Source organism: Mesocricetus auratus, unplaced genomic scaffold (assembly GCF_017639785.1).
Source record: "Mesocricetus auratus isolate SY011 unplaced genomic scaffold, BCM_Maur_2.0 Super-Scaffold_100009, whole genome shotgun sequence".
Taxonomy (NCBI): Eukaryota; Metazoa; Chordata; class Mammalia; order Rodentia; family Cricetidae; genus Mesocricetus; species Mesocricetus auratus.
Genome location: NW_024429193.1, coordinates 35,928,999 through 35,939,706, shown reverse-complemented (window position 1 = coordinate 35,939,706; position 10,708 = coordinate 35,928,999). Strand labels below are relative to the sequence as shown.

At 45.5% G+C, this 10,708-nt stretch overlaps 1 protein-coding gene across 1 annotated transcript; it reads left to right on the top strand.

Moving 5' to 3' along the window:
• Positions 1-9,617: 9,617 nt before the first annotated feature.
• LOC101838415 (40S ribosomal protein S26-like) lies at positions 9,618-9,965 on the top strand. Its single transcript, XM_005077132.4, has one exon. The coding sequence runs from the start codon at positions 9,618-9,620 to the stop codon at positions 9,963-9,965; it is 348 nt and encodes a 115-aa protein (XP_005077189.2).
• Positions 9,966-10,708: the final 743 nt, after the last annotated feature.

The window sequence follows — 10,708 nt, the reverse complement described above, 5'->3', positions numbered from 1 at the left end:
AAAGAAAACTGAGCAGTAGAGCCTTCTTTTTATTCCCCTCAGTCAGAAATGGTAGAACATGCCTATGCTATCCCTAACCACTGCATAGCTTCTATTTATTCTCTACCCATCTATTCCTTCTTACATGATATTTTATGTTATCTATCACTGTTGGGCCATTGTCCAAGATGAGATGAGTCCTTATTACACGTTTTTATTGCAGATACATTTATGATCATGTTACCTCTTCGAGAGTAACATTCTTGAAAGGGGAAGGCTCTTCGAGGACTGGACAGTGGGTTTGTTTGTTTTTATCTTGGTTTTCATTAAGATTAGCAGGAGAAGTTTTATAATTTTGCCTAGGCACTTCCCCCAAGGCTGCAGTGAAGAAAGTTATACCTCAAACACCTAGCTGTTCTAAAAGACAATGCATTTGAGACATTCTGTTAAAGCTTGGTTCTTTTTGGAGAACCCGGTGTAATTGTCTGGCACATGGACATCCCTCAAACTGTTTCTGTAACTGGTATACACATTAGATCCTGCCCTACAAGATGTGGTCCTTCCCTGGCATTGCCACTGACAGTACATCAAGTCAGCCCAGTGGTTCTGAGTCAATAACACGCTGGCAGCGTCACACTGTCCCTTCTGGAGTGCTGTCATTTGAGCCCACCAAATTGTTGACTTAACCCAGGCAGGTCTAACCTCTCTTGTAATTAGATTTTTTTTTGGGTAAGGAGATTCTTGTCATTAGGATCATAGAGAAAATAAATACTTTGCTGTCATAGAGCATTCTTCATATTTTTATGACTCTTCCTTGATTAAAAATAGATAACTAAGGACTAGAGAGTGGGTTAGCCGGTAAGATCACTTGTTGGTCTTCCTGAGGACCCAGGTTTGGTTCCCAGCACCCACATGGTGACTCATACCACTCATAACTTGAGTTCCAGGGGATCTGGTGCCTTCCTCTGACCTCCACAGACACCAGGCACACACATGGTATGCAAACATACATGCAGGCAAAGCACTCATTCATTCAGATAAATCTAATTGTTTTTCTTTTAAAAGTAGATAACTAGGTATTCAAATAAAAATTCTACAAGAAAGCTTACAGAGCGGAGTCACATGACCCGGCACAAACTCCCCCAAGAGCTGTGTGCTTTGTTTTGGTATTCCAGTTGAGAGGGGATAGATGTCAGTGGTGTATTTCTTACACAAGCCAAGGGATGAGCTTGCAGTATTTCTGAAGCCCCATGAGTTACCTGAACAGAGGCAAACGCTAGCACCCCAGTGAAAGACTGACCTGTCCTTTCAATTTCTTCTGGGTTCTTTCTCAATATGGGGGTGCCTCTGGGTGACCTGGAAAGCTTGTTAAATATAGATAGACAGACAAGGCCTCTGGCCATCTTGCCCAGGAATCTGTGTGCTCTCCAGCTGGTGGATTCTGATCTGGGTACTAGGAAACTCTCAGAAAGTGCTCTCGCTTGGAAGTTCTGGCAAAGGAAGGATCCCCACCCGCCTCACAGCCAAGGCCATCATGGGAGTGTCCCAAATCAGACTGGAAGTGGCCATCGGCTTCAAAGCTGCATCTTGGAGAATTCAGGGACATGAAGGACTTCTGTATGAAGGAAAGAGAGATGCCAGGAGACCATCCACAGGACGGCTCCACGCTGAGAGGTCTTGGGTGCCCAGCGTCTGTCTCTCTGCCTTTCCATCACTATGGTGCAGCCTCCTGAGTTTGTTTCATCTATTTATCTATCCATTGCTTTTTCTAGACAATTTCTCTATGTGGCCTTGATCATCCTGGAACTCGTTTTGTAGACCGGGCTGGCCCAGAACTCAAAGATGCTCCTGCCTCTGCCTCCTTAGTGCTGGGATTAAAGGCTTGCGCCACCACACCCTGCTTGCCCCACCTCACTTAAGAAAAATCGACAGGCTACTTTCATGAACCTCTCACTAATTTACATGCTTGTTTGTTTGTTCTAGTTGACATGGAGCACGACAGACTAGGGAAGAGCATTACACCATCACCAGGTGGGCAGAAAGATTAGGAGTTGGAGGCTAGCCCCAGCTATATAGTGAATTTGAGACCAGCCTGTGTAGATATGACAATGTCTTTTAAAAAATGACAACGTGCCGGGCGTTGGTGGCGCACGCCTTTAATCCCAGCACTCGGGAGGCAGAGGCAGGCGGATCTCTGTGAGTTCGAGGCCAGCCTGGTCTACAGGCGAGTTCTAGGAAAGCTTCCAAAACAATACAGAGAAACCCTGTCTCGAAAAACCAAAAAAAAAAAAAAAATGACAATGCAAAAAGTAAGTAAGTAAAGACAGTGGGGGATACATTTGCATTTAGGCCCCAGTTCAGTGCTCCCATCTTCAGGACTGAAAGTCCGTGGACAACGGTTTGTAAAGCCGTCCCAGTCTTTCCCCCTGTTTGAAACCTCTGTGGTAACCAAAGTCCACTGTGACACCCTCTGAACTGGAAGGATGTAGGAAATTGGGTCTGCTGGAACGGAATTAAAACCACAGACAAGCTGCCAACCTGAGTCACCAAAGGTCTGGAGCATTGGCCATCTATCGCCATAGAGGAGGTTAGAATGGAAAGCCGTGAAAAACAAATGACTCAGTTTTCCCTCTTGGAGAATGACCCAGTCCAGCTGACTGCTTTTCCTATTTGAATAAAAATGCTGGTCCCAGACGGGGAGCTCTCACTGCTCTGTGCTGGTGGCAGTGGAAAACAGGACACGGGATGTGTTCTTACTCACTGAGGCACAGGAGACTGTCCCCAGAAGCTTATGACATGATGGGCCAGGAAGGGGAGACCTAAGTCAGATGAAGAGTCAACCGCCACTTACTTCCTGCTTCAGTCAGGTTAATGCTGTGGGAACGTATAAGAAAGCCGTGTTTCCCTACCTGCTGTTCTGCTTACAGTCTATGAGGCCTCAGTAGGCCATCCAACCTTTTTGGAATGTGTTTCCTCATCTGTGAAATGCAAATAATCTCCTCACTGAAGGGCATTTGTGAAGGGCGGCTCAGTCAGAGTACCTGAGTTAATGCACATTTTAAACTAACAAAAATGTGGGTGAGGGGTTCCAGGGAGACGGTTCAGAAGATGAGGGTGTGCTGTCATCCAACATGAGGACCCGGTGTGTGGATCCCCAGAACCTGTGGAAAGTCAGTCATGGCAGCAGGCATCTGCTACACCAGGCCAGTCATGAGCCAGCTAGCAGTGACCACCTGTACCAGACAAGGAAGAAGGCAACACCCAAGGCTGTCCTACTTCCACAGGTACACCCTGAAACTACTGTTTCACACTCACACATGAAAATGCATAACACACACACACACACACACACACACCATAAACACACAAAATGTGAAGTATTTCTGCTGCTGCTGTGAAGTAACTGGAGGAAGGGCAGTGGCTACTGAAACACAGAAATAGGCAAGATGTAAGTGTATGCTCTTGCAGTTTGAAAGGAAGTAGTAAGAGTCTGAAAGGACTTCTCGGGTCTCACGGTATGGCAGTTTGAAAGAAAATGGCCCCCAAGGGGAGTGGTACTATTAGGTATGGTTTTGTTGGAGTGGATGTGGCCTTATTGGAGGAAGTGTGTCACTGTGGAGGCAAGCTGTAAGGTCTCATATATGTTCAAGCCATACTCAGTGTCTTAGAGTAAGAGTAAGATTTACAGAAGTAAGAGCAGGAAAAGCCCAGAGGCAAAAGGTAGATGGGTTAATTTAAGGTAAGAAAGCTGGCTAGAAACAAGCCAAGGACCGGACATTCATAAATAAGAAGAAGCCTCCACGTGTGATTCATTTGGGAACTGGGTGGTCCCACGCAAAATAGAAAAAAACTTCTTAGCACAGTTAGATCTGACAAAGTTACAGTTTACCTTTTACAGCCACAGTGGAGGAATGACACTGGGAAGCACAGACGGGGCAGACTGGAGACTCTCAGGGTCGTCTGTCCTCTGTTGATGGCTTTGCTCTTCTATAATAGCAGGAGTGGCCTGAAGCCCCTTGGTATCTCCCCCAGTTCACCCTGCCCTCTCACCCCTCACTTTAGTGAACCAAGCAACAGGACAGCAGTTTGAACCAAAGCGTTCTTTGATTTTGTGCTTAAGAAACGTGCATTTTGATACCGGGCATAGGTGGCGCATGCCTTTAATCCCAGCACTCGGGAGGCAGAGGCAGGCGGATCTCTGTGAGTTCAAAGACCAGCCTGGTCTACAAGAGCTAGTTCCAGGACAGCCTCCAAAGCCACAGAGAAACCCTGTCTCCAAAAAACAAGCAAAAAAAAAAAAAAGAAAGGTGCATTTTGACCTGCATCCCTGAGAAGATCCCTGGCGCTATACAGTTCACACAGGGCCCCGGTTTCACCTTGAAAAGTCAAAATTTGTCTTTAAAATCCCTGGCCTCCTGTCCTTCAGAGGAAGTGCCCAAGGTCTCTGAAGACTGTGATAGCCCTGCTGTTGAGAACCTCGGTTCAGGTCCCCTTTGTCCTTCACTGGTGGCTCCTTGGCTGATGGGAGGAAGTTTGCTGCTGTTATTTTGTTGTTGTTGTTGTTTTATAGACACGGTTTCTCTGTTTGTTTTGGAGCCTGTCCTGGAACTCACTCTGTAGACCAGGCTGGCCTCAAACTCACAGAGATCCGCCTGCCTCTGCCTCCCGAGTGCTGGGATTAAAGGTGTGAGCCACCAACGCCCCACTTGCTGCTGCTGTTGTAGCTGTTGGTGTAGCAGCTCGGCTCTCGGTCTTCCTCGGCAGAGCTTTCACTTCAGACCTCGAAGGACATCTTTGGGAAGCTGCAACATAGAGCAGTGTATAAAAAGTAGCCTTTCACTCCGAGGGACTGTCCAGTCTTTCTCCAAATATATTTTAGCAGCTCCAACAGCACTTCAGAGTAGAAAAAGACCCTTCGTGAACTTTCTCGAAATGCTTCTGGCATATTGGAGACCTTCTCCCTCCTCATTTTAATAGACATAACCTGGGGTATCAAGAAAACATTCTTCAGCTGGGTAGTGGTGGTGGTACATGCTTTTAATCCTAGCACTCAGAAGCCAGAGGCAGGAGGATCTCTGAGTTCGAGGTCAGCCTGGTCTATATAACGAGTTGCAGGACAGCCAGAGACCCTGTCTTGAAAAACCTTAAACAAACAAACAGTTAAGCATTTTTTGTTGTTGTTGTTGTTTTGTTTTAAAGACAGGTTCTGTTGTCTATACTGGGCTAATCTGGAACTTACAATGTAGTTGAGGATGACCTTGAACTTCTGATCCTCCTGCCTTCACTTTCTATGTGATGGGATTACAGCTGGGTACCAGCATACTCAGTGTATGTAGTGCTGGGCACCAAATCCACTAAACAAGCATTCTATCAACTGAGCTACACCCCAGCACCCAAAAACAGCACTTTATAGATTTATATTCACAACTGTAGGCAGACTTTTCTGTCTCCCCAGTAACCACAAAGAGGCTTAATATTAATTCTAAATGCTTAGCCAATAGCTTAGGCTCATTACTTGCTAACTCTTACATTTTAAATTAAACCATATTTCTTATCTATGCTCTGCCACATGGCATGGTACCTTTTCTTAATAAGGCAAGTTAGAGTTTCCTTGAGACTCCAAGAACTCCTCTTCTCTTCTTCATCCTCTCTTTTTTTCTGCAAGACTCAGCTACTGGCCAGTCAGCTTCTTTATTAACCCAATTACAGTGACACATTTTCACACAGTGTAAAGCAATGTTCCACACATGACAATTGTTGGCGCCTGGAAGAGGCTTAGTCCAATTAAGCTATCTGGAGGAGATACTCTCTAAACTAGGCTGTGCAATGAGCTCCTGGTCTCTGCCTCTCATAAGCAGTCATCCACATAGGGTGGGCTTTGATAGTGCACCTGTCTGAGTCATTTATGCTCCTATAAATTACCCCTTACTCATACTCCTGTAAGTAACCCCATAAAACTCAGTGGTTCACCAAGAATATAGATATAGATATAGGCAAATAGATATTGATATCGATATAGACATAGACATAGGTATAGACATAGATACACATACATATTATACACACATATACGCACATATATTCTTTCTGGATGTGTGTATATGTACAGCATACATCATATCCCATGGAACTTGAATTATAGGCATTTGCCAGCCTCCATATGAATGCTGAGAATGGAACCTAGGTCCTCTGAAAGTTCTTTCAATCTCAGACATCTCTCTAGCCCCCCAAGAATAGTACTTTTAATATTTAACAAGTATTTTAATAATTTAACAAAGTAATAGAGACTAGAATTTTCTCCATCCATAGGCATGAAGCCTCTTACACACTGTCTATGGGGATTCCTGGGATAATGGCTGGGATGTGGGTCTACCTGAGTCTCATATGATTGTTTTTACATTTGCTAAAATGACTGTGTGACATTCCCACTGGGGCAGTGCTGGAAATGAGTCCATGGTGGGGACTAAGGCCGACACACAGCTTGCAGCTCAGATTCTAACTCTTTTCTGTTCCCTGCCTCTCGGAATATTCGAGAAAGGCTCAGATTCATCAGGACCAGTGTGAGTCACTAGGGTGGGAGGGAGACAAGGCTGCACCGAAGTCAAGTTCTCTCTAGGGAGAGGGTTTCTCCCACTGACACATTTCATGGAAGGAGCCCGACAACAAATCACACGCTTTCTTTGTCAGGCAGGAACCACAGACATAGTTTCCCACACGGCTAGCACCACCTTACAAAATGCTGCCTCGGTACTTTCCATTTTCCTTCTGCTGTGCCAAGCTCAAGGTCAAAATGAAAAAACAGACAGCACTTTGTGATCTCGTTTGTCATCAGTGGATGCTGGGACTAGCGGTTCTTCCGGCCCCTTACTTGCTGTGAGGCTGTGCAGAGCCCTGTTTGGTTCTGACACTGAAAGTCATGCAGACACCTGCAAGTCCCCAGTCTTTGGAGATGTCCCTTTCTGACCTCCTGATCATAAATTCCCCAGAGTGGAGGCTGCCTTTGCCTGTGAGGAATCACACTCCTAAGATTAGCTCCTTTGTCTCATTCATATTAAATGGATCATTGAAAAAAGAAGTTGTTCTGAACTAGTCTGGGGCTCTGGTTGTCAAAAAGTATTTCCTGGCACTGGAATGGCTTTTAGTGTCCACTGATGGTGTTGCTAGCTTTAGAATGTGTGACCCTTGGTGCACAATGGCAGTTGAGTTTAGCACCCCCCCCCCACTGGGTTCAGAGCATCGGGTCTGACCCTGGCAGTGTGGTTACTCTGGGTTTCCAGGCGATGCTCAGTTAGCTGCTCAGGCCCCCATGGTGAGTGATAACAACCCAGACTGATGCTTCATGTGAACTGCTCTCCCACACGCCCTTAAAATGCTTATCTAGCAAGTTCTATTTTGTGTGTAATACCCAGAAAATCTAAGACCTCCAGACTCTGTGTCTTTTCTGAATGTCAGACCTGCAAAACTTGAAATACTTATGGAATGAACAAGGCACTGGGGCTATCAAGCTGCCTCCCCCTTTGAAATAGCACCCTGGTGTAGCTTCACTTTGCCAGCAGAGTTCTTGACACTGGGAAATACAACTGGTCTACCTTTCAACCTTCTGAAGTTCAGGAAGACGTTCTCAAATGTTCAAGAGTGTACCATTTCCTTGGGCTCATCTGATCTGCCAGAGCTGGGGTAACAGGAGAGGCCCCCACACAACCTGTTTTGACTGACACAAAAGTTGGACCAATTCTGGAGAAATAACTGGGTCTGGAGGAAAATGACCAAAGCTCACAAACAGCTTCTTTGGGGCCAGCAACAGGTAGCGGAGGTCATAGCCTGACGTACAGACAGGACTCACTTACCAAGGGTCAGCAAGTCTTTACAAAGGTTCTGGCAATCCTGGCCCAGAAAGAGTGGCAAATGGGCAAAGACTGATTATTGGGTTAAATGACCAAGATGAACGGAATAGCTGCAAGCTTTCTCTGTAATTTGCCAATAAATGACACAAACACAGTGGTGGGGAAGGAGACCAGGAGACTGAGGAATTTGCCCCTTGGATTTTTCACACTGTGGATAAATGGCTCTTCACCAGAGACATCTGAACAAGCGTTGTGGCTGAGAAGAAAACCAAAGAAGTTGGCTTTCTCACATGTGTGGCCAACTGTAATTCACACAGGATTTCCACACATCTCACGTAGCGCCCCTATTTACCTCACATTGAAGATAAGGGCTGCAGAGCGAGCTTAGTGGGATCCTTCCCTGCTTCCTTCCTGAAGCTGCACCTGTGCACAGATGGCCTCTTTCCCACAGTGTCCGTGGAATGCAAGATACCCTTCCCCTGCCCAAGGCTAATTCCTCCCTGCTGCCCTCCTTGGGATCCCATCAATCACCGGCAGTAACATTCAGCATCTCTCTCGGCTGACTTTCCCATATATTAGAAAGGCCACCCTCCCCTGTCCTGAGGGAAATGAAGACCTCCCTGACCTGACGTGCCCCTAACTACAGTCCCCTTTCTCCCCCTTCTCAGTCACAGCCATTCTGTCAGGTCACCTGCCTCATTCTGTGACCCTCTGATGTCTGTTTTCTGCCTCCTGTTAAAACTATTCTCTTCCAGGGCTGGAGAGATGGCTCAGTGGTTAAGAGCACTGGCTGCTCTTCCAGAGGACCTGGTTTCCATTCTCTAGTTCCAGTAGGTCCGGCACCCTCACACAGACATATAAGCAGGCAAAACACCAATGGTCATAAAAATAAATTATTAAAAACAAAACTATTCTTTTCATGGTCAACTGTCACACCTGAAGGGCAGTTTTCGGCCTTTACCCTACTTAACTTTTTTTGAGTCACTTGACATCATGGGCTACTTCTTCCTCCTTGGCCCGTTTCTCTTTTTCCCTGACTTCTCACAGTCTGTTGCTCTCCACTCCCCAGCTCAGATTTCCTTTATTGGATTATTTCCTTCACCTGTAGTTTAAACAGATTGTTGAAATATCACATACATGCACATGAGTGCTCCATTAAATTCACTAGCCAAGCATGGGCATGTGACAGGGACCCAGGACAGGTGGCAGACTGTGTGTAGCACTCCTAGAAACACACCAGGTACCCTTTGCAGTCAGCATCCTCTCTAAGAGTCACTCAATGTGTCCCTCAAGTCCTGCCGGTGATCGCTGCCTGGGCTTAGACTTTAGGTGAATCTAGGCTGTGAAGACTTTGTTTCAACCTTCGTTGGCTGGGCATTGTGTGTGGGCCAAGTGTCCACATCCTTAAATTTACAGCTTGTTCTCATTGCTCTAAGAGAACTGACAGAAAGAAGAGAATGCAGTTAAGGGCGGAGCAAGATGGTTCGGTAGGGAAAGGTGCGTGCTGCCAGACTGATGACCTGAGCTTGATCCCTGGGACCCACACGGTGGAGGGAGAGAACTAACTCTTGTGAATGACTCTCCTACCTCCACACATGCTGTGGCATGTGAAGCACACACACACACACATACACACACAAAATTGAATGGGTGTTAGTTCACATATCCAATCTTCTGTGATAGACATTGGTAAAAATCTGGATTTTCTACTTCAAGGGACCTTGTGAAGAAACACATGCCTGATTTTTACTTTTAAAAGGCTGCTCTCTGCTTCTTTCAGGTCTTGGCTTCAAGATGACCGAAAAAAGACGAAACAATGGGCGCGCCCAAAAAGGCCGAGGCCACGTGCAGCCGATTTGCAGCACGAACAGCGCCCGGTGCCTGTCCAAGGACAAGGCCATTCAGAAGTTCATCATTCGGAACATTGTGGAGGCCGCTGCTGTCAGGGACATATCTGAAGCGAGCGTCTTAGATGCTTATGTGCTTCCCAAACTCTATGTCAAGCTGCATTGCTGTGTGAGCTGTGCTATTCATAGCAAAGTAGTCAGGAATCGATCTCGTGAAGCCCGGAAGGACCGAACACCCCCACCACGATGTAGACTTGCTGGTGCTGCAACACGACCTCCACCAAAGCCCATGTAAAGAGATGGCTTTATGAAGACAAACACCTTGGAAAAATTAAAACGGGACTTTATGGAGCCAAAAAAAAGAAAAAAAAGGAAAAAAAAAGGACTGCTCCTTCGGTCAACCCTGTGGAGTTCCCCAGAAGAGTCTGGGAATTTGGAGGATAAGCTGGTCAAATACCGTTTACACGTAAAAACAGTAAATGTTTCTTCTCTTCTGATAAGAAAGAAACTTGTGGAATTTTCAGGTACATATTTTTTCAAACACAATTTTTATAAGTTAATTTTTTCTTTTTTTTTTTTTTTTTTTTTGGTTTTTCGAGACAGGGTTTCACTGTATAGCCCTGGCTATACTAGAACTTGCTCTGTAGACCTGACTGGCCTCTAACTCACAGAGGCCTGCCTGCTTTTATCTCCTAAATGCTGAGATGAAAGGCGTGTGCCACCACCACGTCAGGTTAATAAGCTAAATTTTTTTTTTTTGCATTTTAACCCAACAATAACAAAACCTGGAAGTCCAGAATCTTTTCAGGCAAGATTAAATTATTGCCAGCTGATATACAAATTCTTATTAGAGTGATTTAGTTAGTAAAATATCTTTTGTTTTCTGCTGATAGGACCAATGATTTTGTACAATAACTACAAGCCTTAGATTATGTGTTTGATCACTAATTTCGTGTGTGTGTGTGTGTTTATGTGTGTGAATGTGTGTGAGTGTGTGTGTTTATATATGTGTGTTTATGTGTATGTGAGTGTGTGTTT

Coding starts and splice junctions, on each gene's coding strand:
- LOC101838415 (XM_005077132.4), top strand. CDS start 9,618: ATGACCGAAAAAAGACGAAACAATGGGCGCGCCCAAAAAGGCCGAGGC.